This window comes from Myxine glutinosa, chromosome 12, assembly GCF_964187855.1.
Source record: "Myxine glutinosa chromosome 12, kmMyxGlut1.1, whole genome shotgun sequence".
Classification (NCBI taxonomy): Eukaryota; Metazoa; Chordata; class Myxini; order Myxiniformes; family Myxinidae; genus Myxine; species Myxine glutinosa.
Genome location: NC_136272.1, coordinates 11,498,735 through 11,525,917, shown reverse-complemented (window position 1 = coordinate 11,525,917; position 27,183 = coordinate 11,498,735). Strand labels below are relative to the sequence as shown.

At 47.0% G+C, this 27,183-nt stretch overlaps 1 protein-coding gene across 17 annotated transcripts; it reads right to left on the bottom strand.

Moving 5' to 3' along the window:
* Positions 1–13,401: 13,401 nt before the first annotated feature.
* CHST10 (carbohydrate sulfotransferase 10) lies at positions 13,402–26,728 on the bottom strand. Of its 17 annotated transcripts, none has more exons than XR_013621037.1 (9): positions 26,591–26,679; positions 26,339–26,428; positions 24,962–25,068; positions 20,535–20,668; positions 20,285–20,341; positions 17,691–17,919; positions 16,979–17,084; positions 15,509–16,450; positions 13,586–15,089 (listed from the first exon to the last, which is right to left on the bottom strand). XR_013621037.1 is itself a non-coding variant. In XM_078766471.1 (8 exons), the coding sequence occupies exons 3-8, from the start codon at positions 25,053–25,055 to the stop codon at positions 15,913–15,915; spliced, it is 1,107 nt and encodes a 368-aa protein (XP_078622597.1). In that variant the 5' UTR covers positions 25,056–25,068; positions 26,339–26,428; positions 26,591–26,699; the 3' UTR covers positions 13,570–15,912. The 17 variants fall into 17 exon arrangements, 11 of the variants coding, with proteins under 11 accessions (XP_067989386.2, XP_078622597.1, XP_078622595.1 ...); XR_013621039.1 differs by having other exon boundaries at positions 13,587–15,089; positions 20,583–20,668; XM_078766471.1 differs by having other exon boundaries at positions 13,570–16,450; positions 17,691–17,916; positions 20,583–20,668; positions 26,591–26,699.
* Positions 26,729–27,183: the final 455 nt, after the last annotated feature.

Here is a 27,183-nt window from a genome sequence, read left to right as displayed (position 1 = left end):
GAGTGTTACAGAGGATGTAACGAAAGAGTGCACACCTGTGGTGAGTGTTACGGAGGATGTATCGGGAGAGTGTGCGCAAGAGGATGCGCGAGAAGGGTGTGTAACGGACGGGTGCATGAGGAAAGAGTGAGCTGTCGAGAGTAAGGGTGAATGCGCGACCGAGAGTGGGGGTAAGAGTAGTAAGAGTGACACGGAGCGTGAGTTGGTTGTGGCAGGTGAGAGAGGATGTACACCTGGAATGGAAGGATGCACACCTGGAATGGTAGAGCGCGTATGGGAATGCACACTGGAATTGGTAGTGAGGCACGTGGTTGGGTGTGCAAGTGAGAGCACACCTGTGGTTGTCACAGAGGAGGTGACCGAGGAGGGGGCGCGAAGAGGTGTGTTGGTGAGGTGTGCGAACGACGAGTGTGTGCCAACGTGTGCGGTGGTCAGGTGTGTGACAAAATCTGTAAGCGGATTGAGTGTACCTGGGTGTGTCAGGGAAGGTGCAATGACCAAGAGCATGGAGACGGCTGGATGTATGAGCAAGGAACGGGCTGCGGGGTGTAAGCATGCGAATGGAGCATCGACGCTAACCGGGTTAGCGGTTAGAACGACGTTTAGCCGAATCGGGCCCTCAGTGCGTGCCGGGCTCGCGTGCCGCGAGGACCAGCGGGGATCCGAACCACGGCGGTTTTGAAAGAACCGCCGTACGCGATCCACGCTGGGCCTCGCTCGGAACGGCCGCGTCCGTGCTCCACTAGGCGGAGCGGGCAGCCTGATAGGAAGGGTCGTCATGGCGACCCCTTTTTGTTGAGGCGTTCCGGCAGGTCGAGATCGGGCCATTGGACGGCTCCGTGCCGAGATGGTGCGTGGGATCTCGGCCCGGGTAAGCCCCCGTCCTTGCACCGAATGCCGGACGCATCCAGCCGCCGGCACCAAGCAACCCGCATTCATTGCTCGGCCGTGCGAAGCCGGGCTGTAGAAGTGAATTGGCGCACCGAGAGGCACTAGTGAGTAGACTGTGATGATGAGGATAGTGTTTTGGCCCCGAAATTAGAAAAACAAAATTTGATGATTGGCAAACGATTGGCAGAGTGATGATTGGCAGAGGATTGGTAGTGATTGGCAAATTTTTGATTTGTTGAATTTGGACGAGCAAAATTTATAGTGAAAGATGCCCGATGTGGTGGGATGGCAACTATGCCATCTCTCACAGCGGGGGCAAAGGAGCACTAGTTATGGGGTTTATGGCAGTGAAAACTAGCCTGGGAGGGTTTGGATAATGTGTAGGGACCTAGAGATGACCTTAGGTAACGTTAAGATTAGGTAGTGACAATGATACCTGTAGTGGGGACGCAGGTAGATTAGTGTGGATGATAATGACGTGGTGTGTGCTTAGTTTAAAGGGGAGACGGGGAGCACTAAGTTAGAAGGGCAACAGGTAGATTAGATGATGCCGTGTGTATGGTTAAAAGGTGTGATTGCGCAGGTGTGCAACTGAACAGGTGGATGGAGCAGTGTATGAGGGAGTGATGGTGATGTGTGTTGTGCTGACCAAATGGTCCAGGAAGGAAGGAGGGTGCAGGTGGCACCATGTAAGATTGCACAGGTGTGCAACTACAGGTGAATGGAGAATGGTTGTATGGAATAAATGGTCTGGAGTATATGGAGTATTGGAATGGATGGTCGTGGAGTGAGTAGGATGGAAACTGTGGAGTGGAGTGGATGGTGCGGAGGTGTGAATGGGGGAAGAATGGACCCCCATCACGAATACCCGGGGAGGGTAGTTTAAGTGTTAGGTAGAGGGTACAGGTAAATTGTGGTTGGATATTGGCATCTGTGGTGCGTGGTGAAAGAATGGTATTTGGATGGGTGCATTAGTGTTGTGGAAATGGCTGGGCGTGTAGCCTGTTAGTGTGTGTAGTTGGTTTGGGCACTCCACCACTGTGAGGATGTCGGCCAGGTGAGGCCGCAGGTGGGCTCTGGGAGCCGGTAGAGTTGTTGTGGATGGGGCCCGAGGATCCGGAGGACGGACCCGGGTAGCCCAGTGCCAGAGGGCACCAAGGGGTGACAGAGCCAGGAGGGGCCTTCCCCAGTTAGGTAGGTTAGGGTGAGGAGCTAGGTAAGCTCGGGTGGCAACTGCAGTGGTGGAGGTGTGCAGGTGGGTAGGCTTGCTGGGAGAGCTACACGCCCCAGTCCTGAAATTGTGCAAGGGCACAGGGAGTTGCATCGGGGGAGTGAGACCACAAATTAAGGAAGCACCACAGTTTGGTCAATGGGAATTGGTTTTTAGAACCCATAGTGTAAGTTGGCCAATGGATTGGCAGGGAAAGACCCCAGGTAGTGTAAAGTGTGTTCATGTCATTTAGAAAGTAGTTAGGATGAAAATCTCCTTGCACCATCTACATCCACTCACCTGAGGTGACGTAACTCCGCACCATGCCATGTTTTTATTATTTTGATGCAAATGTTTGGAATGTGAGACGCATCATGACGTGGGTGTGACATTGTGCTGATGTTCCATCTCTTCCTCCTTATGAGGATTGATGATGAATTGGGTGATGGCAAATTTTGGTTAGAGGGATTGTGGGAACGAATTTGGTATAGGGGAAATATGGGGAAGACATGACAGTAGTGACAAATTTGTAAAGGTGTAGATTGTTGTAAATATGGGGTAAGGGCAAGGGTAGAGTAGGTCACAGGGGGGGTGACGTATGGTAGGGACGAGCTTTTCTCACTTCGCTCTCCGTACGCACTTCGCCTTGCATTGCCTTATTGAAGTGTACCCTTGTGACCTTACCCCTCGCTCATCTGTCTTTTCCCCCCTTTGTCTCCCACATGAGGGCCTGTGCGCCACTGGGCACCGAGGGGAGCGTGCGGAGGTCGTCTTGTGTGCCAGGACCCTCGCAACCCGCATGCATTGCATTGATGTACCACTTTATGGACCGCTGTTCTGCGGCCAAGTACCACTTGATGGACCCCAGGTTCTGGGGCAGGGCACCTCTGTTGGAGACTGGCCATAGTGGCCAGGGAATCTTGCTTGCGGACCTCGGTAAGGTGGCACCTATGCCAAACAGGTGGACCACCCTTAGTTGGCTCTGTGGCCCTAAATAAAAATGGACACGGTTTGTGCTTTTTATATTTCCAAGTAGGCCCCATGAAGCAAGAAGACATCGGGAAGAACATCGGCCCAGCAGAGAAGAAGAAGACCACCACCAGTTGTTTTTTTTTGTGTGTGTTTATTACAAACAGTAATGACTGTGCACTGGTTGGTGCGTTTGGGTGCTTTTGGGTGCTTTGGTGTTATTGGTACTGGTGCATCGATGCAATGCGTGCTGTCTCCTCCCTCCCAACAGGAATTTCCTTCTTTTTGTTTCCCAAAAAAAATTTAAAAAAATAAAAAATGAAAAAACACAGGTCCTGAGTTGCGTTGTAAATAAGAAATAACGTCACTGTAAATAATGCTCCCCACCATGAATGTATAGTTTGAAAACAATTCCGCAATTCGGTTATCCTGTGGGCGCAAATCTGTAAGGCAGGGTGCAATGCAGCAGGGGGACATATTTATTTGTGTTTTAAAATCGTCACACTCAGGGTCAGGTTAATTGTAGAGGGAATTACACCTATGTGTCACACTAAGTTAAAGTTTTATAGGCCCGTGCACGGGCCTGAAGGAAGGAGGGTGCAGTGTAACGAATTTGAGAAGTGTAACGATTTTGAGAAAGTGTAACGAATGTGAGAAGTATGGTTTTGTTGTGTGTAACTGACCCTCGTAATGTAAAGAAAGGTCGAAGCTCGTCCTCTTCGTTAATTTCATAAACCTAAACACAGGACACCATATATCCTTTTAAATAGTTAGTCCCTTATTCTCTGTAGGTTAAGGATGTGTTTCCCACTAGTTTGACTCTTCATTGCACCGAATTAAATAAGAGTAGGCCCTCCGACGCCCCATGGCAGCTTCCAAGTGCCAGGTTTGCCACTTTGCTGCAATTGACTCTTGAGGCACTTTGCTGCATTTTTATCTGCCGTCCACTTTGCTGCATTTGACTCCATTATGCACGAAGTAACGACGAAGAAGAAAGGCGGGTCTCCACCTCGTCATAGAGGGGAGGAGTAAGTCGGCCCCGCTCATCCAACCCAGAACGAGGGGTTTGGCTTGGGAGGGCAGAGAGAGAACGCTTGGGGAAGGTTCGCAAAGGGTGAAGGGCGGGGCCTATATAACCCGCCGCGGGACGCTCCCCAAGGAGATAAGCTGAGACAGGAGATGAGCTGCGATGAGAAGATGAGCTGAGACAGGAGATAAGCTGAGACAGGAAATGAGCAGATGAGCTTTTTGAAGAAGATTGAGGTCCGAGGAAGAGTGAGAGAGAGGTGCGGCAGATGCGCGATCCAGCTAAAGCAGCCAAGAGAGAACGAGACGTGAGGGGGTGCTGATACTGAGTAATACGCCGAGACCCTCTAGGCCCTATTGCCGGCTGTGGAGACGCGGAGCTGCCAGCTGCTGTTCGCTTCGAGCACGGAACGTGAACCTTGACGGTGTGGAATTGCCCAGACCTTTCCTGCCCTGCCATCGGCTTGGACCTTCTCCTCCCTCCAGTGATTCCTGCCATCAATTCCCCCGTGTAAATGTGCCCGTTTGTCCGTCTTTCATGTTGTCTTGGGGTATTAATTAAGACTGCCATATATAACCTAATCATTGCACTATGTCTCCTGTTCCTTCAATTGCCTTATAAATCATCTTTCTTTTCCTTTCTGCTTTGTGTGTATAAATAGTAATAAATCTTGTTATTCCCTACTTTGTTTTTACTTCTTCATGCTCTTTCGGTCGCTTTAGAAGTTTCCATATTGAGTGCACGTGGCGCGACTCGGCCAACGTTTGAGAATCGGGTTAGTCTTTGGTCATGCTAATGGCTCGAACGTCGGGTTGCTAAAAATCCGCTCGGCAACTAACTAGACCATCCAAACCGGGGTTCGAGCGGTACTTGTCTCCCTAGTCTGCGGAGGGATGGATAAAGGTATTCGGGATAAACCCTGGGCCCATAACCCTGATCCGTTCCATCCCGCGGGATAGCGTTACAAGTACCAGGAACGGGGAGACGGCCAGCTTAACAGGACAATGGGGCCAAATCACCCCTTGCTAACGGGAGAGCCGTCCTCCGTATACGTAACAATATATATATATATATATATATATATATATATATATATATATATATATATATATATATATATATGGTGAATGTTTCATAAGATTCTGGTGTAAATTTACACTATGCCAAGTGAAAATGGTTCTACTCTGTGTTCAAACCGGTCTGATCTAGTGAACAGGTCATTCTTTCGTTTTACAGCAATAATGATCCACCACAACTCTTCGACGGAGGAATTGTAGAAAATGGTGATCAAAATAACTCAGTAATATTTCACATGGCTGACCCCATGGAAACTGAGAATATCTATCTCGTGATTGCTGACGTCATGGCACTCGCCCGGCGTAGAGATCTCAATCCGTACGGTAACACGGCCTTGGACGAGAGGATCCGTCAAGATGTCTCTGAGGTGGGGGACTGACCTGGTCACTCAGTGACTCACTGGATTCGAACCAGTGACCGTTGCATTATATTTGACTAATAAAAAAGTAATATTTTGGAGGAGTCTTGTGGCATACTGAGTACCATGCTCACCTGGGTTATCTTGCTCAATGGTTGTAATTTGTAATAAGCGTTTCTGGTCGAGAATAATCCTTAGCATGTCCCATGCACAGCAGGAGACGTGTGTTTGTCCAGGTCGTAACTTTTTTTTTTACCATTTGAGGTATTGTCAAATTTTCACCAAATCTTTATTATAATAATACGGAGAAGGAAAATTAATACTGTTGTGGTTTTTAGAACCCTCCACTTTGTAAATATCTGTAATATTCCCTTATAAATAATCCCCTGTAAATATTCCCATTTTTTGATGTAAAGGTCAAAGGTCGCACCCTAGTTAGGCCACGAGCAACACGTAGCGCACCATAGGCTTCTTCTTTAGTTATTTCATTAGTATGTGTTTCAGGTAAGGATCTGTTTCCAATAGTTGAATCTGCGTTGTATTAATCAAACAAGCGTTACGCCTAGGTCCCCCGTCGGGAAAGTGATGCGAGTTGACAAAGTGGAACATGCAGAAAACATGCTATGACATGATATTTCGCTCACAAGGGTCAGACATACATGGAGGCGGCCATCTTGGATTTTGACATGGCGACCCAATTTTCAATAGCGTTCTTCCTTATGCCGAGATACACCCACACACTAGATTAGAAGTTGGTACTTCGCTTATTTTTCAAGATATTTCGCTCACAATGTTCAGACATATATATGGTGGCGGCCATCTTGGATTTTGCCGTGGCGACCCAATTTTCAATAGCGTTCTTCCTTATGCCTAGATACACCCACACACCAGAAGGTACTTCGCTTATTTTTCAAGATATTTCGCTCACAAGGTTCAGACATATATATGGTGGCGGCCATCTTGGATTTTGACGTGGCGACCCAATTTACAATAGCGGTCTTCCTTATGCCGAGATACACCCACACACCAAATTAGAAGTTGGTACTTCGCTTTTCTTTCAAGATATTCATCTCACAAGATTCAGACATACATGGCGGCGGCCATATTGGATTTTGACGTGGCGACCCAATTTTATACAGCGTTCTTCCGTGTGCCTAGATACACCCACACACCAGATTAGAAGTTGGTACTTCGCTTATTTTTTGAGATATTTCGCTCACAAGGTTCAGATATATATATGGTGGCGGCCATCTTGGATTTTGACGTGGCGACCCAATTTTCAATAGCGTTCTTCCTTATGGCGAGATACACCCACACACCAAATTAGAAGTTGGTACTTCGCTTATTTTTCAAGATATTCATCTCACAAGGTTCAGACATACATCGTGGCGGCCATCTTGGATTTTGACGTGGCGACCCAATAGATACACCCACACACCAGATTAGACGTTGGTACTTCGCTTATTGTTCGAGATATTTCGCTCACAAGTTTCAGACATACTGTATATATGATGGCGGCCATCTTGGATTTTGACGTGGCGACCCAATTTTCAATAGCGTTCGTCCTTATGCCGAGATACACCCACACACCAGATTAGAAGTTGGTACTTCGCTTATTTTTCAAGATATGCAGGTTACAAGGTTCAGACATACGTGGCATCAGACTTACATGGCGGCAGCCATCTTGGATTTTGACGTGGCGACCCAATTTTCAATCGCGTTCTTCCTTATGCCGAGATACACCCACACACCAAATTAGAAGTTAGTACTTCGCTTATTTTTCAAGATATTCATCTCACAAATTTCAGACATACATGGCGGTGGCCATCTTGGCTTTTGACGTGGCGACCCAATTTTAAACAGCGTTCTTCGTTGTGCCTAGATACACCCACACACCAGATTAGACGTTGGTACTTCGCTTATTTTTCGAGATATTTCGCTTACAAGTTTCAGACATATATATGGTGGCGGCCATCTTGGATTTTGATGTGGCGACCCAATTTTCAATAATGTTTGTCCTTATGCCGACATACACCCACACACCAAATTAGAAGTTGGTACTTCGCTTATTTTTCAAGATATTCATCTCACAAGGTTCACACATACATGGCGGCGGCCATCTTGGATTTTGACGCGGCGACCCAATTTTCAATAGCGTTCTTCCTTGTGCCGAGATACACCCACACACCAGATTAGAAGTTGGTACATCGCTTATTTTTCAAGATATGCAGGTTACAAGGTTCAGACATACATGGCATCAGACATACATGGCGGCGGCCATCTTGGATTTTGACGGGGGTTGCACCCACACACCAAATTCGAATGCGGTCCTTCGCTTACGCACACACGCCCGCACGCACGCACGGACGGACGGACACAAGGACGGAGGGGAAAACCATAGTCCCCCTTTCGCTCCGCTGTGCGACGGGGGACAATAACCTTGGCCCCTTCTCAAATTCCCATTCCATTCATATTGCGGCGTAATCTGCCCTCCAAATCATATTGCGCTACTCTACCAGCCGCAGCCACCTCGGCGTCCGCTGCCTTTTGGTTTGTTCCTGCCCGCTGCCATAAGCCACGTGGCAGAGTGGGAGAGGAAGGGAGGAGCGGCCAGGAACATAGGCGTGGCCCCATCAACGCGTCACGAGGGGAGGTAACAATGAACCCTCGTGACCAATCCGGGCCGAGGCGTGTTCACGAGTAGGCGGAGCGATGCGGACGCGGCTTGATACGCGAGGCTTGTAATAAAAGCGCCACGGCGGACTACTTCGGCAGATGGGCAGATGCAGGGGATGATCGGCAGACACCAAGAGAACTGCGCGAGGGAAGCCCTTTGACGAGGAACTGCGCAGAGCATCGGTTGATACGAACTGCCGTTGGGTTTTGGGAGCGTTCGGCACGCAATACGTATGCAGCATTCCAGCCCCTCACATATGTAAGGTCCAGTCGTGCGCCAACGATACGCGAAGCTGCCTGCCGTTCTTCGCCCGCGGACCCGGAGCCTGGACTGATCCCATCGCCTGGAACCATCTGCCTGGATCTTCCTCCCCTACCAGCTACCATTCTGTGTGAGTCTGTCTGTTTGTCCTGGGGTCGTGATAAGTTAAGACTGTTTAGATAAGCTTGCCCTATGTCCTTTTATTTCTGTCTTCTTGTATATTCCCTTCTTTCGTTTCCTCTTTTAGTGTAGTTAATAAAGCCGTAAGGCTCCTTCTGCTCAATACCCGCTCCACCCCATCATGCATCTCTGCCATCAAATCAAATGGACTCCTCCGACGACCCAGGTACATTCACTGTGGCTCCGGTCGTAAGTTTGTATATGTACAATCAGGTCACTCCATCCCCGTCCTCTGGTCGGCTCAGCGCACTCCCACTCATCGTCCCAGCGCACCTGGTCACGGCAACGCACAAAATCGCACCTCCTGCCTGCAAACCCTGGCTAAATCACCTGAATTCATCCCCGCTGTTCAAAACAACATCAAGCTCACCCTGTTCAACACCCGGTCCCTCAACAACAAATGCCTCATCCTCAACGACTACATCCTGGATAACAAACCGGACTTTCTCTGTCTAACCGAAACCTGGCAACAACCTCTGGACTACTACACGCTCAACCTCACCACACCCAATGGATATTCCTACATCAATAAACCACGCTCGGAGGGCCGAGGTGGTGGAATTGCCGTTATCCACCGTCAAGACATCAGGACCAGCCTCATCCCCATCGCCTCATCCTCATCCTTTGAACACCTGGCTTTTAAACTCTCTGGTCGCACGCAGTCAGTCATGGCTGTCGTCTACCGCCCTCCCAAACCACACCCATTATTCCTGTCTGACTTCTCCTACTTTCTGACCCAGCTATGTTCCCTCTCCCCCTCAATCCTCCTCCTTGGTGATTTCAATATCCACATGGACTCCACTGACTCCACAATAACCACTGACTTCACTGATTTACTCACCTGCTTTAACCTCACTCAACATGTCAACTTTCCTACGCATATCCGTGGTCACATTTTGGACCTTGTCTGCTCCACTGGATTAATTTTGCACCATCTCTCTGGCTCCGACCTCACCCTCTCTGACCACTTAGCCATCACTATGACCATCAACATCAACATCCCCACCCCAACACCAAGACATTATCGCACTATCAACTTCCGTAAGCTAAACGCTCTTTCACCTACCTCATTCTCATCCACCCTCTCTGAAAAAATGTCCACTTCTCCCTTCATTGACCTCCACACCCCTTCCGACCTCACTGACTACTACAACCACACTCTCTCCTCCTGCCTTGACCAGCTTGCGCCTGTAAAAACCAAAACAGTTTCTTTCACCCATTCTGCTCCCTGGTTTACCCCTGAACTCCGCCTGATGAAAACTCGTGCTCGCCAACTTGAAAGACTCCGCAATAAAACAGGTCTCACAGTTCACTCCCAAGCCTACAAGGACCACCTACAACACTACAAAGATGCCCTCTCCCACGCCCGCTCCGCCTACTACTCTCAAATTATCCACTCTGGCTCCGGGAACCCAAAAGCACTCTTCTCGACAATAAACAAACTCCTCCGCCCCCTGGACACCACCACCCAGTCATTCACAGTAGACAACTGCATCTCCTTCCTTTCTTTCTTCCAACGCAAAATTGACAACATCTACAACAGCTTGACCACCGCCGCACCCGCTCCCCCTCCAACCACCTGCCCCCCCCCCCTTATCCTGCCTTCCCCTGTCTCAATTCTCCCCGGTCTCCCCTACTGACCTCTCTGAACTCCTCATAGGAATGAAAACTGCCACCTGCACTCTTGACCCCATCCCCTCCAGCTTTGTCAAGGCCTCCCTCCCTGCTCTCTCTCCACTTATCATTGCAACAATAAACTCCTCCCTGTCTACAGGCATCGTCCCACCATCCCTCAAAATTGCTGCTGTTACCCCCATTCTAAAAAAACCTGGTCTAAACCCTGACACCCTAAACAACTTCAGACCCATCTCCAACCTACCCTTTCTGTCAAAAGTTTTGGAACGCGCTGTAGCCGCTCAACTCAAACATCACCTCTCTGCCAATAACCTGTATGAAACATTCCAATCCGGATTCCGCTCCAAACACAGTACTGAAACTGCTTTCCTCAGAATCACCAACGACCTTCTCCTCTCCTCTGACGCTGGCAACCTCAACATTCTCGTCCTCCTCGACCTCAGCGCTGCCTTTGACACCATCGATCACACCATCCTCCTCACCCGACTTGAATCCACCTTTAACGTTACCGGCACTGCCCTCTCTTGGATTAAATCATACCTCTCTGATAGACGCCAGTTCATCTCCATCAATAACTGCAAATCCCCCACTGCTCCCCTCCCCCAAGGTTCAGTTCTTGGCCCCCTCCTCTTCATCCTTTACCTGTCCCCCCTCGGTCACTTAATCCGCCGTCATGGTCTCCAATTCCACTGCTTCGCCGATGACATCCAGCTCTTCATCTCCACCAAGTCCGTCTCCACCGACACCCACTCTATCCTGACAAACTGCATCTCTGAAATAAAATCCTGGCTTCAAATCAACTTCCTCAAACTTAACTGTGATAAATCTGAAATAATCATCATTGGCCCAAAAACGCTCACAAAATCCACCCATAACTTTGCCCTCAACATCGACGGTATCCCAGTATCCACCTCCCCTCTCATCCGGAATCTTGGCGTCATCTTTGACCAAACCCTCTCCTTCGACAAATACACTAAACAGATCACAAAGACAGCCTTCTTTCACCTGAAAAACATCGCCCGTCTCTGCTCATCCTTCTCCTCCATGGCTGCAGAAACCCTCATCCACGCCTTCATCACCTCCCGTCTGGACTACTGCAACAGCCTCCTCTATGGTTCACCCTCAATAATCACCAATAAACTCCAATACATTCAGAACTCCGCTGCCCGTCTACTCACCCATTCCCGGACCCGTGACCACATCACCCCCGTCCTTTACAAGCTTCACTGGCTCCCCATCTCCCAGAGAATCCAGTACAAAATCCTCCTCTTGACCTACAAAGCCCTCCATAACCTGGCCCCATCCTACCTGGCTGACCTCCTCTCCAGACACACTCCCACCCGCAACCTCCGCTCTGCTGGTACCAACCTCCTGACCCCCCCCCCCCCCCATCCGGACCAAATTCAGATCCTGGGGGGACAGGGCCTTCTCCATCGCTGCTCCCACGCTCTGGAACTCACTACCTCACACCATCAGAGACTCCTCCTCACTCACCACATTCAAAACATCACTAAAGACCCACCTGTTCAGCACTGCATTCAACATTCAACCCACAGCATTTATCCCCTGACTATCACTTCTCCTTCTCCCTCCTTTTGCTTTAAATATTTCCCTATTGATTCTTGTCTTTTTGCAATTGTTGTTTTCATGTTTTGTTATGCATTATGTTTTGCACTCTGTCAAAGCGCCTTTGGGCTTCATGAAAAGCGCTATACAAAATAAATGAATTATTATTATTATTATTATATTTGTTCTTCCTTCACCCTTCTTATTCTTCGTTTCCTCTCATCCGATCGCTTGCATCCTGTCCCCAATTGAATATCGGTGGCACGATATAGGAACCGCTCAGAATCGGGTTAGTCTTTCTGCTAACAGCTCGAGCTGCGGATTGCTAAACCGCTCGGCAAAATTCCATCTTGTCCGTGGATCGGGCAGAAGTAGCGCCCTGCTTTGCGGCGAGGTTGGCGAAGGTATCTGGGACTCCATTGACCAGTCACCCTGGTCAACCTCAACCCCGCAAAGGAGCGCGATATCTTCTAGGACTCGAACGGCCAGTGTAATAAAGGGGATTAAACCCCCCTCGGTAAGGGGAGTGCCGTGATCTGAGATCCGCAACAATACTTTTGTCAAAAGGTCAAAGGTCAGCGTCACATAAATTCGTCAATTTTCATCGGATCGACCTGGAATTTAAAGAATTTGCATATCGGGTCACTGAATTGGTTTACCAAGCAAAAAATAGGAATTGATGGGGCCTTTTTTTTTTTTTTAGATCAAAAGGTCAAAGTTGCATAAAATCGTCAATTTTCATCCAATAGACCTGAAATTTTAAGAATTTACATATTGGGTCACTGAATTGATTCGTCAATCAAAAGCTAGAAGCTGATTTTTTTTTTTACCGTTTTCGTTATTTAAGCATATGGAAGAAGAAGAAGAAGAAGAAGAAGACGACGTCTGATTACAAATGGACGTGGACGGGCTTTGCATTTTCAGATGCTTTCTAGTTATTCCTGTCATGTTATACAGGGGTGAATCATGAATATGCTGAGTGGGACGTAAATGTGAAAATTGGGCATGTATCATTCATTTACGCACAATATTATTTATTAATAATAATATTAACTAGCCAAAACCCGTGGAACATCCACGGAAGGGAGGATGTGGTGTATGGATAGAGTGTACCATTATGGATGGCATAGGGGATTTGCTTGTCCGAGTAAGAGTTAGGAAGAAAGATGAGAATGAAGAGTGCGTATATGAACAACGATCGCCGACACCGGCACAAATGCATGCTCTGGATTGTCCACTCAGTGGACGGCTTGCTTTCGCCTTCGCCTGTCCAATCAGCGGACGGCTTGCTTCGCCTTCGCCCAGCAAACGCCAATACTATGGCGTCGTAAGATGGCGTCGTATCAGTAGTTAATCGGATGCTTTTGGGCCCCAACGTCGGCTAATTCAGATTTTTCGAGTATGGCTGTACGTGATAAACAAAGAGCGCGGTTCGTAGATCGTAAATCCATTCGTGCCGTGGGCATCGGGTCACTGGGTGCGGCGTAAAAGGGATAACAAAGTCGAGTCCTTACGCTATTATTATATAGATTATTATACAATATTATTTTACAACATTATTTATTATTATCAATTTAATACTATTTACGCACAATATATTACAACGTAAGGCAATAATGGATATTCGAATTAGACATTTAAACCATTTATCATGACATCTAATGCATCTTCAGCTGCGTATCGTGATACATATCGGATGGAGACACAGGTGTATTATTGCACCCCAACCATTATAAACACAACAATTGTGACTTTATTTTTAAAAATTTAACACAGTAAACCCACCAATAAGTAAACATTTTGACCTTCAGTTAAACAAGTTGTGGTTCGATACCTTATAAATAGTATAAAAACGAGCAGTTTGTAGCCGCACAGAAAAACAAATAAAAACAGATGATACAATGTCACTTGTAGTTAGACAACAAAATAACCATCAACTATTAAAAATGTCGAACAAACAAACGCGCAATTTAGTGTCTCGCATTGGGCGACATAATACTGTCAAGGTTTTCCTCCTTTTTCCTGGTTATTTGGAAATCGGTTTTGGGTGGTGTTGCTTATCAGCAGCAGTTGGGGCCTATTCTTCATTCAGCAATAGATTTTAATGAGTTATTTGTACACATAATCTACCAGACTCAACGTTGCAGTGGCTAGAGCCTCCACTCTGAGTCTGGGAGTTCGTTGGTTCAAACCCCGGATGAGTCACACCAAAGACTTTAACAACGGTATGTCCTTGCTTGATGCTCAGCATTTAAAAACATGGAGCATGAACAAACACTGGGAGAGCAATGACAAACCACCCAGTACAAGCCTTGCCAAGAAAGACTATTGGTGCATCAAGTCATCAAAATACAGAATCTAGGCTCATGGAAGAGCGGGGAGACAAAGGATAAAAGGGCCACGTAGAGACCACAGTTGGAGAAGCAAGGGAAAGAATGAACAGGAAAAGATGAGAGAGAAGAAAGGAGGAAACACTAAGCTACAACTAAGAGGGTTGGGATAGGTGGGGTTGCTTAGGGTGCAAAGGATCATGGGTAAGCATGAGATGTCACTGCACCGATTACTTGAAGCACAAGAGGAAAAAGTGCAATTTAACATTCTATGGAAAATAATTCCACAAGTGGAAGAAAACTGGAACAAACAAGTGGAGGTGAAGAAAGCGTAGGTTTCGGGTGCAATTGAAAGAAGGTGTGCATTCTGAAGGAGCAGGGGTAGGCCTGGAGGTCCGACATAGCAGAGGGAGCTACAGCAGAAGAGAAAGACAAAAGGAAAAATAAAAAGGCCACTGATCTGTGTGCGATGTGACAGGAACAGGCCTTGTGCTTTGGCTTCAACATCCATGCCAATAATGTTGAAAGCTTTAAATTCCACAGAATCCAGGAGTGAAACGTGATGCTGAGGCACCCGTCCATAAGGGAGAGCTTCACGACTGAGCCATGGATAAAGGCCCTCTTTGTGAATATGGTAATTACATTTTCCAAGGTATGACTTGGAGTGAAGGAGAAAGTCGTTTGTAGCTGCCTTTGGAGGCCAGCTTAGCTATATGGTCAGCCCAGGAGAGGAGTGTTTCCTGGTCGAGTGAGGCCGAAAAGCTCAAATGACTAAACCACTTCCGCTGGCTGCCAATGGAAACACACGCAAGTTGGTACACGTCATGATCCTTCCAGAGTGTTAGCGGTCTGTCGTTGAAAGGAGCCGTTTATGGACCCTTCTTGTAAACTGAAGTGTTGTTGTTCGACTTCCAGGCAGACAGGAAGTTGAAGTGTTGTTGTTCGACTTCCAGGCAGACAGGAAGTTGAAGTGTTGTTGTTCGACTTCCAGGCAGACAGGAAGTTGAAGTGTTGTTGTTCGACTTCCAGGCAGACGGGAAGTTGAAGTGTTGTTGTTCGACTTCCAGGCAGACAGGAAGTTGAAGTGTTGTTGTTCGACTTCCAGGCAGACAGGAAGTTGAAGTGTTGTTGTTCGACTTCCAGGCAGACAGGAAGTTGAAGTGCTGTTGTTCGACTTCCAGGCAGACAGGAAGTTGAAGTGTTGTTGTTCGACTTCCAGGCAGACAGGAAGTTGAAGTGTTGTTGTTCGACTTCCAGGCAGACAGGAAGTTGAAGTGTTGTTGTTCGACTTCCAGGCAGACAGGAAGTTGAAGTGTTGTTGTTCGACTTCCAGGCAGACAGGAAGTTGAAGTGCTGTTGTTCGACTTCCAGGCAGACAGGAAGTTGGCAAAGGAGGACGGTCTAAAAGAGAGCAGATCAAAGGCGAAGCAGAGCAAGATTTGAGAACATGGCCACCGATGCTATCCGAGCCAATTGCAGAAGAGGAGAGGATGGACAGACCTTTTTTTTACCTTTCCGGGTATAAAATACGGTGGAGACGATAGTGGGTATGAGGGAGGTAAGGCATGGGGACAGCACGACATTGGGAGGCAAACACCGAGTCGAGACGCGTCTCACTCATCTCAAGCGGATGAGTTAAAGACAAAATTTAAACTTTATTTACAAACTAATTCTAGTTCTCATTACAGCCATAAAAAGTACCCATGAGCTGCATTCTGTGTAACAGGAGGTTCAGCGCAGTAGAAATTCTGGCTGTTTGTAGCCAAAAAGTGCAAAATCTTCCCAGTATTTCAGGTAAAGTTTGAGGATGTGTTTCTTGTCAACGGTCGCAAAGTAGTGCGCGATCTTTGAACGGTTGTACTCAGTGATACCTCGGGGTATGTCTGGGTACCTCACCAGTCCAGACAATCCGGCCATGTGCAAGATATAAGGTGCGTCGTCGCGCAGAGTCTCGTGATGTCCGATCGAGTCGTAGCGAATGCTGCACGGAGCGCACAGACGCAGGTAGCTCTCCCAGTGGATTATGTGCTCCCCCAACATGGAATCGAGGGCGCTTCGCTTCTCGCTGCCGAGGTACCGGACGAACTCCTCAAACCGCAGGGGCCCGAGCGAAGACTTTCCACGGCGGAATTTCTGGATGATGACGGGCGCGATGCGCTGCTGGTACCAAACTTCGTGCCGTGGATTTTCCACGAATTTGTCCTTGAAAGCAGAGATGATGCGATCAAACGGATCACGCACAATGAAAAACTTAAAGTATGAAGCGAGCCTGCAAAGACAGCATTAAAAAGAGAAAACGGTGTGAATCTAAAATGTCATTCCGAGAACAGAAATATTAACATTGGAAAGAACTTTTATTATATTTTTGTATACAAGATCGAGGCTCGTGTAAGAGCTAACTGATCACAAAAAAATAAATAACATAAAACATATGATAAAGGGAGCGGGAGACAAGATGGGGAAGCACACAAGTACAACATTTGAGCGCAGGGAGATCTGTGGGAGGGAGAGGGCTTGCGGGGAGGTGGGCGAGGTATAAAACACATGAACACTGCAAGGACTTCCAGGAAAGAAGTTGGTATTTCAAAAAAGTGGATCTGGGGTGAATTAGCAGGGGTAGAAAAGATCAAGGTTTTGGATGGGGGAAGATAAGAGATGGTGGTGAACAGGTGTTTTAAAGACCTGGAGGGAGGAGTGGGATTGAAGAGAGTGAGGGAGTTTGTTCCAGAGGTGGGAGAAAAGGGGAATGAAGGAGTGAAGGTGAGCTTTCCACTTGTTGTGGAATTAAACAACTCACATGTGGGAAATCTCTCCAGCAGAGAAGTTGGAGAGACGAGGCAAGCCGTTTTTCTCGTGTTGATGAACAATTTCTTCAGGAATGTCGGCGGTGTTGTTGTAAAGACCTGGGTGCGCCAACAAAGCACGGTGGGTAGTCACAGCCCTCCGTCCAAAGGAATGACAATCATTCGTTTCATTCGCACGAGTCAAAATTGGGATAAAAAGTATTTTTGTTAAAGATCTTGCAATGAATAAATACCATTTGTCCGTCAAATTTTGCCCCAATTGCAGATTATTACCTCCGACACCAAAGGTGGGTGGAGGTTGTTTTCGCCCCTGTTCGTTTGTCTGAGCAGGATATCTCAAGAAGTTATGGACGGATTCGGAAGAAATTTTGTGGATAAGTTGGCTGTGTGACAAGGACGAATCGATTCAATTTTGGTGAAGATCTGAATATGGATTCGGATATGAGAATTATTTAATTATTTAAAGTTATTCTTCACTATTGAGTGATAAGGCCTAAAATTCAACATGATATGTCAAAAAGTTGTGCACGGATTCAGACGAAACTTGGTGGATGAGTTGGGGAGGTGACAAATACAAGCCGATTCGCTTTTGGTTCAGGTCCAGGTACAGATCCGGCCTATCAGTGGGATACAAAACTTAATCTGTTCAGCCTGATGGAGGTATGTGCTCTACCGAGTGAGGCTATAGTTTGAGTACTGCATTACCATTTGCCACCAGAAGCACCTTCTTCCACTGAGTGTTTCCGACTTTCGGCGTTTGGCAGAAGAGCACACGGCGGCGTTTGCAGACAAAGATACGGTTGAGTGTGAAGGTCCCAACAGGCATGTGGTTGAGATTTTGCAGGGCGGGATGTCCGCACACCCTCTCAAGGAGGGACATTCGCTCGCGATGCACCTCATCCATATGCTGCAGTTCCAGTAGATCGTTCTCCTGCTAATAAAGGACAACGGAGTTGGGGGCAAAATGTTTGCAGCCACTACGTTGCAAAACAATTGGGGGTGAGAAGGGGGTTTGGGGGGGGGAGTGGGAGTTGGTGGTTTAAGCTCAACAGGATTGATAAATATGAATCAAAACTAGGCTTATTTGAACAGCTCATAGAAGAGAAGCAAACAAATTTGCGAGGGGCAGATGATTATCCATGACTCGTTAAAGATTTGATCATTTAGATTTTAGAAGGATGTTTGTTTATTACACCATGCCAAGTGCTGAAGAGGCCTCAAATGGCCTTCAAAACTAGAAGCCGATTGTTTTGCTTATTTATTTATTTTTGCATACAAGATCGAGGCTCGTGTAAGAGCTAACATTAATCACAAGAAAACATAAACGGACACATAAAATGTATAATAAAGGGAGCGGGACACAAGATGGGGAGAGAGAGGGAAGCACGCAAGTACAACAGTGGAGAACAGGGACATCGGGAGATCTGTGGGAGGGAGAGGGCTTGGGGGGAAGAGGCATGGGAAGGGGGGGGAGGTGGGAGAGGTAAAAAAACACATGGACACTGCACGGACTTCCAGGAAAGAAGTCGGAATTTCAAAAACGTGGATCTGGGGTGAATTAACGGGGGTAGAAAAGATCAAGGTTTTGGATGGGGGAAGATAAGAGGTGGTGGTGAACAGCTGTTTTAAAGACCTGGAGGGAGGAGTGGGATTGAAAAGAGTGAGGGATTATTGATTATTTGATTATTGCTGGTACTATTATCGATTTATTTCCACCAAATGCCGTCACTCCTATTGAACGGATAAAACTGACTTTATGGCCTCCAAAACTGGTTGCAGACTGGGCGTTCTCCGTCGGCCCAAGTCTTTCCTTGGGAAAAATAAATGAATCACAGATATTTACAGTCAACAAGAACTATCTGCAATTCAAGAGGACTGCTCTGCACACTATGGGCTGGCTCCCCATCCGTCTCTCCTGGATTCTGTAGAATTCAAAATTCTCGAAATTTTCAAACATTCTTGAATTCTCGAAGATTCATGACGGCAATTTCCCGTCATGAGACTGAAGCATAAGGAGAGGTCTTGGGGTGAAGCAGTTGCTTTAAAACAACTTGCATTCTCCTCCTGGAAGGCAAATCCAACTGAAGGCAATCTCAGTTCCTTACACAAAGATCAGAACAAGTGTGTGTCTACCCTCAGGAGAGCCAGAAAACAACATCTGTCCTATCTCAAGAATGAGCTTTCAAACATGTCTCCCTCCTCTAAAACCTGGTGGCGCTTTGTCAAGAGTTTCACCCACCGCCCTCTCTGTGCTTCGTCCCCCTCAGGTATCTGCAGCAACCCCCTCCTAGTGAAACTGCCGAAATCCAGAACCACAGCTCACTTCCACTCATTTATTCCTCCTTTTTCCTGCCTGTGGAACCACCTTCCACACTGTCCGATCTTATTCTTCGCTCCAGGTCTTCGAGACAGCTGGTCACCACCATCTCAAGTCATCCCCCAATTGAAAACCATCCCCATGCCTCCCAAACATTTTACTTATGTATCCATCTTGTCCACCCTTTGCGTTCTCCGTTACCCCTAATCGGTACCTGCATCCCTTGTTTGTCCGTCTGTCTATTTTCTCCCTCCGTCCTGCTGTTGGCATTTCCTCTTTCTCCTGCTGTTCCCTTTGTGATGTTGTGTCCCGATTTGTTCTGCGTCATAGTTCTTCCATGAGCATATAACATGTAGCTAAAAAATTTTTTTTATCCCCCACCCCCATTCAAACAATGCCCCTACATTCGCGGCATTTTCCAGGAATGTGTCCCCCAGGACATGACACGGGATTTATGGGATTCCCATATCCCCCAGGATTTATGGGAGCGAGACATGGGTAATGAACGTAGAGCAGCAACGAAGGCTGGAAAGGGTGGAAATGCGAATGGTTCGGTGGATGTGCGGAGTATCGTTGAGAGAGAGGAAGACAAATGATGAATTGCGAAAGATGATGGGAATAGAGCCTGTGATTGATGCTGTGAAGAGGAACAGGTTGAGATGGTTTGGTCATGTGTTGAGGAAGGATGAAAGTGACTGGTTGAGAAGAGTGATGGAAATGAATGTACAAGGAAGTAGAGGACGGGGAAGACCGAGAAAGACTTGGCTAAAGATGGTGGAAGAAGAAATGCGGGTAAGGGGGCTAACAAGGGGAGATGCAGAAAATAGGGCAAAATGGAGAACATTGTCATGGGGCCCGCAAGGCTAACCCCCGCTCTAGCAGGGAAAATGGCCTTAAAATGCCTGTTGTTGTTTGTTGTTGTTGTATCCCCCAGGAATGTCGGGGTCCGACTGTACTTCACTCTTTCCTCCGGTTAACACACCTGCTTGTGTACCTTTTCCAAGACCTGCTTCAGTACAAATGACTGTTTGGTTCCCTCCTGAAAAACAATTTCCATAAAATGCTCAATGGGAACACCAACCACAGCAAACACAACATGCGTCCTCATGATGGACGGAATTCCTCATGATGGAATTAATTAATCGTTAATTCAAGTTTCATAATGGAATTACAAGGGCATTATTAGACATCATCGAGTAAATCAATACAGTCGCGGAAAATGTGGTGTTAACCTGGGGAAACGTCCACGAGCGATTGATGAAGCGTGCATGGCAGTGTACCTGTTGATCAACACCTTTGCTTGATGGAAAGATAGTCCGCGTCGTATTTTGCACATTCCCCTCGGCCAGCGATTCTTTGATCACATCTGGAAACAAAAAAAAAATTCCTCTTCACAAGAGAGTGCCTCGGTGGTCCTTTAGTCCATCAACATACCTCACCAACGGCTCCCAACAGACTATCTTTCGTTGACATCCAACCACTTTCAAGCTCAACCACATCATCCTCGACCCGACTCAGCCTCTCTTTTAATGCCTCCCTTACTGTCAACTCTTTCAACCTCCACACCTTCATTCTCGGTTGGTACTTCACCCGCCGAGCTCTCCTCGCACCTTTCACCCTTATGTCGCAGACAACCAAGTGGTGCTGTGAAACAGCCTCCTCCCCCGGGATCACCTTTGTGTCCCGGAGGTGCCCCCTATCTCGCCTACGCACCATCAGGTAGTCAACGGTTGTCGTCGACCCACCTGACGTGTATGTAACAAGCTTATTATCCTCTTTCTGCAACTGAGTATTACAAATCAAATCAGCTCCATCAGCAAACTCAAAAATCCTTTCACTTTCTCCATTTCTCACACCATATCCGTAACCCCCATGAACTTCCTCAAAACCGTCCATACTCTTTCCCACATGTCCATTTAGGTCTCCTCCTACCACAACAACTTCCTCATCTTTCACGTTTTCCATCAGCTTCTCTATCGCACACCAGAACTTGTCCTTCTCTTCATCGCTCCGACCAACCTGCGGAGCATATCCCGAGATGACGTTCACCAAGAGCTTTCCAATCATCATTTTCACCATCATCAACCTATGACTCACTCTAGTCACACTCACCACACTGTCTACAAACTCCTCAGAAAACAGGACACCAACACCATTCACGCCCTCCGGGCACCCTTGCCACACAAACTTGTATTTCTGTCCCTGCCTACCCTTCACCATTCTCACACCACTTCCCTTCCATCTCGTCTCTTGCACACAACATATGTCCACCCTTCTTCTGACCAATACTTCCACCACTTCTCCTGATCTCCCCGTCATTGTCCCTACATTCCATGTCCCAAACCTCAGAAACCGATCTCCACGTCGGGCATCAGACGTTTCGTCGTCATAAATGGAGTGATTTCCACCCTTGCTTCGATCGGGTTCCCCACCTTGAGTTTTGACGAGAGGGGGTGGGGTCCCCCACGGGGTACTTCGGGCTGTACCCTGCCCATATGTAGTTGTAATTGTCATGGTTCCCTTTTTGAGGCAATGTTTTATGGCCGGATGCCCTTCCTTACGCCAACCCTTTTAGTCGCCTCTTACGACACGCAGGGATACGGTGTACCTATTCTAAACCAGGGTACACACCGGGAATACATAAATATATACAAATAAATATATATATATATATAAATGTATACACACTTTATAACTCTTCAAAAATATTATTACACAAATCTAATGTGCTGGCCCAATGGCCTAATGGATAAAGCATCAGACTTCCAAGCTGGGGATTGTGGGTTCAAATCCTGTCTGGGCTGACAATTTTTTTCCCCCTTACTTTTTCAAGTCTTTTATATCGTCTGGAATAAAGTGTTCACCGATGAACAAATCCATTTTGTTTGTATTTAAAACGTATCTTGTGAAAAATGCCAGGGGTATAGAAAAGGACCCTTTATATAATGGCATGTGGCAAAGTATAGAAAAGGTTTATCTCAAAACCAGAAAACCAGTTTATCTCTCTGACTCTCTGGAAAATCCTCTCTATCTCTTTCCGCTCCTTTCCTCTTCCCTCAGATCGGCAGTCTGCAGCCTCCTCACTCTCTGCAGACCTGGACAAAATCACAGACTGGTCAAACAAGTGGAACATGCCTTTCAATCCTGACAAATCTCACACTATCACTTTGTCTCTCCGAAAATAGCGACTGGAAAACCCTCCCATTTACTTTCTCAACAATCCTCTCCAAAAAGTTCTGTCACTTAAGCTTTTGGGTCTCACTATCTGCCATAATCTTTCTTGGGAAAACCACATTTCAAAGCTGGTCTCCAAAGCAAGTCGCCGACAGGGCATCCACAGTCATGCAAAGTCCTTCCTTGGCACACCTGAGCTCCTCACCACGTACAAGGCTTCCATCCCCAGCTCAATGGAATACTGCCCTCCCCTCTGGGCTGGTGCTCCTGCCTCACACCTAGCTCGGCTTCACTCTGTTGAAACCAAAGCTTTCAGAATCGTTGGAATCTCCCGTGATGAAGGTAACTCCGAGGACCTTTCACTCACTCACCGCAGGCAGGTTGGTGGTCTTTGTCTTCTACCGACTCCTCTCCGGCCTTGCTCCCCCAGCTCTTTCTGTGCTCTGTCCCACTAATATTCCTACAGGTCACACAAGATCTACCAGCAACCCTCTTATGGTTAAACTGCCAAAATGAAGACTCTCTGCTCATCTTCACTCTTTCATTCCTCTTTTCTCCCACCTCTGGAACAAACTCCCTCACTCTCTTCAATCTCACTTCTCCCTCCAGGTCTTTAAAACATCTGTTCACCACCATCTCTTATCTTCCCCCATCCAAAACCTTGATCTTTTCTACCCCCGTTAATTTACCGCAGATCCACTTTTTGAAATTCCGACTTCTTTCCTGGAAGTCCTAGCAGTGTCCATGTGTTTTATACCTCTCCCACCCTCCCCATTCCCATGCCTCCTCCCCCCTGAAGACCCGAACCTGCCCCCCAAGCCCTCTCCTTCCCACAGATCTCCCGATGTCCCTGCTCTCAAATGTTGTACTTGTGTGCTTCCCTCTCTCTCTATCTTGTCTCCCGCTCCCTTTATCTTATGTTTTATGTGTCACTTTGTCTTTTTGTGATTAATGTTAGCTCTTACACGAGCCTCGATCTTGTATACAAAAAAAGGGAAAAAAAGAAAAAAAAGAAGGAACATTCTTGAGTAAAATGCCAGGGGCATAGAAAAGGCCCCTTATATATAAGGGTATGTGCCATGTGGCAAACTATAGTAAAGAAGGGACATTCCATGCTCTAGAAAAGTTTATATAACAACACAACAACAACAACAACATGCATTTTAAGGCCATTTTCCCTGCTAGAGCGGGGGTTAGCCTAGAGCGGTTAGAAAAGTTTATATAAAGGGGCGCCAATTTGATTCATACACCTGCATGAAGATGTAAATGTATTTTATTTGCCAGATGTAGGGTGCCCCTTTATATGAACTTTTCTGGAGCATTACTTTGTGCCTCCTAATGTTGATTGCAGAAAGTATGGATGGACTGAAGGAGAAGATGAACAAGTGGAAGGAATGTATGGAGACAAAAGGTCTGAAGGTGAATATCAGAAAGACGAAGGTGATGGCAAGTGGTAAAGCATGTGGTGAGGTGGAAAGAACTGGGAAGTGGCCCTGTGCTGTGTGTAGGAAGGGTGTCGGAGTGAATTCCATTCAATGTACAATGTGCGCTGAGTGGGTTCATCAAAAATGTAGTGGTCTGAGAGGGTCATTAACCAGTGTGGCAGCTACATCCAAATGTAAGGTGTGCACAGAGGGAGCTGCACATGGAGGAAATGTTGAGTTGGATCTTGGAGACGGCGTGAAGCTGGAAGGTGTGAAAACATTTTGCTACCTCGGAGACATGCTGAATGGAGAAGGTGGATCAGACTCGGCAATGGTTACTCGATTGAGATGTGCATGGAAGAAGTTTCGGGAACTGAGTGGCGTGCTGACGAGGAGGGGAGTGTCGTTGAAGCTGAAGGGAAAGGTGTATGCTGCATGTGTGAGAAGTGTTGTGATTTATGAGAGCGAGACATGGGTAATGAACGTAGAGCAGCAGCGAAGGCTGGAAAGGGTGGAAATGCGAATGGTTCGGTGGATGTGCGGAGTATCGTTGAGAGAGAGGAAGACAAATGATGAATTGCGAAAGATGATGTGAATAGAGCCTGTGATTGATGCTGTGAAGAGGAACAGGTTGAGATGGTTTGGTCATGTGTTGAGGAAGGATGAAAGAGACTGCTTGAGAAGAGTGATGAAAATGAATGTAGAAGAAAGTAGAGGACGGGGAAGACCGAGAAAGACTTGGCTAAAGATGGTCGAAGAAGAAATGCGGGCAAGGGGGTGTGTGAATAGCCCAAGGGGAGATGCAGAAAATAGGGCAAAATGGAGAAGATTGTCATGGGGACCGCAAGGCTCACCCCCGCTCTTGCAGGGAAAATGGCCTTAAAATGCATGTTGTGTTGTGTTTGTGTTACTTGGTGCCTCCTAAGAACACATGGGTAGTCCAGCATGCACATGAGATTTTTTGAATGCCCCTTATTTTGTATTGTTTTGTATTTTCTATAACCTCTGGAATTTTCTACACAGTGAGTGGTATCAACACCTGCGGAATGAGATCCACTCACCTTGGTTGCTTGAAAGCAGGTTGTAGATGAGAAGACTGAAAGCTAGTCCCCAGATGAACAGGCAGCACAGCATGCGGGTTACCCAGACGTGCATCTTCAGTGAGCACCTTGTGAACGTGGAGGGAGAACCACCAACCTGATGAAGACCCTTGTACAAAAAGAATAAATCTTATTGTAATACAGTAAACGTATATGGTTATGTCGTTATGTCGGTTTGTGTGTATGTTTATGTGCGACCAAAACGTCTTCTTCTTCTTCAAAATTATTATTACCACAATGAATTACGTTTACACTGCTGAGACCCCTCAGACCGTTGACGACCCTTTAAGTCCCCCAAGACCCTTAAGACCACTGAAGACCCAAAATACCCTGCAAGATCCAAAAGACCCAAAATACCCTTCAAGATCCAAAAGACCCAAAATACCCTTCAAGATCCAAAAGACCCAAAATACCCTTCAAGATCCAAAAGACCCAAAATACCCTTCAACATCCAAAAGACACAAAATACCCTTCAAGATCCAAAAGACCCAAAATACCCTTCAAGATCCAAAAGACCCAAAATATCCTTCAAGATCCAAAAGACCCAAACTACCCTTCAAGATCCAAAAGACCCAAAATACCCTTCAAGATCCAAAAGACCCAAAACACCCTGAAGACCCAAAACACCCTGAAGACCACAAAGACCCTGAAGACCCAAAACACACTGAAGACCAAAAATACCCCAAAGACCCAAAACACCCCAAAGACCCAAAAGATTCTTAAAGCCTCAGAGTAATCGAAAGACCCTTAAGACCCCGAAGACACAAAACACCCCAAAGGCCCAGAGGATGCAAAAGACCCCGAAGATCCAAAACACCCCAAAGGCCCAGAGGATCCAAAAGATCCAGAAGACCCAAATGACCCAGAAGACCCAAAACACCTCGAAGACCCAAAACACCTCGAAGACCCAAAACACCCCAAAGGCCCAGAGGACACAAATGGCCCCAAAGACCCAAAACACCCTGAAGACCCCAAAACACCCCGAAGACCCAAAATACCCCAAAGACCCTTGAAGACCCAGATTAACCAAAAGTCCCAAAAGACACTGAAGACTCAAAAGACCCCGAAGACCCAAAACACACCAAAGACCCAAAATACCCTTAAAGGCCCAGAGGATCCAAAAGACCCTGAAGACCCAAAAGGCCCTGAAGACCCAAAATATCCTGAAGACCCAAAATATCCCGAAGACCCAAAATACACCGAAATGGTCAAAGATGCCTATCCCTCTGAAACGACGTGTGGTGAAGCGCGCAGAGCGCGCCGAGTCACGCTAGTAATAATAAAAAGGTCTCGTGGTCGTGACCCTGAGTATCAGACGACGAAGGTGTTCTTCCTCACCAGCACTTCAGACCACCCGGTACGAATTTCTATCTGCAGTGTTGACCATCGTGGGTGGAGCTTGATCAGGACACTCCCACACTTTCATCACTTCATTAAACACAACAAAAGCGCATCCATCGGTCTTTCCGATCCGACAATGCGCACACATCCTGTGGTGCGGGCCGCGGGTATCGGAATGGTAACCTTGAATCAAAGCTAACCGGGAATTATTAACTACCGATCAATCACCAACACGATGATAATAATCACCTTCATGACAGAGGATCGAGTAACCGATAACGATATTCACGAGACATCGCTTTTCCACACCTTCATAACCGACTACTTCCGCATTTCGTAACGACACTGGCCCTCTTCCTCTTCTTCACTGGGCCCGCTATTCAGGAAGCGTCGCTGGCACCGATTGGGCAGATTTTCGAACACACAAGGAACGAGAACGGCACTCGACAGCGCATACCTCCACCTGGTGAACAGTTTATGTTTTGTATCCTACTGATAGGACGGATCTGGATTCGGACCTGAACCAAAATCTAATCGGCTTGTTCTCGTCACCGAACCAACTCTTCCACCAAGTTTACTGTTTAGTCATAATCTGTCGCTTTTCACCCGATCTCTCAATGGTGAAGAATCACTTGAAAATTAAATAATTCTCATATCCGAATCCACATTCAGATCTTCACCAAAATCGAATCGAATCGTCTTTTTCAGACACCCAACCTCTCCACCAAGTTTCATCCAAATCCGTCCATAACCTTTTGAGATATGTTGTTCACAGACAGGTGAAAACATAACCTCCATTCACCTTTGGTGGTCTGGTGGAGGTAAAGATGTTTTGTAATACT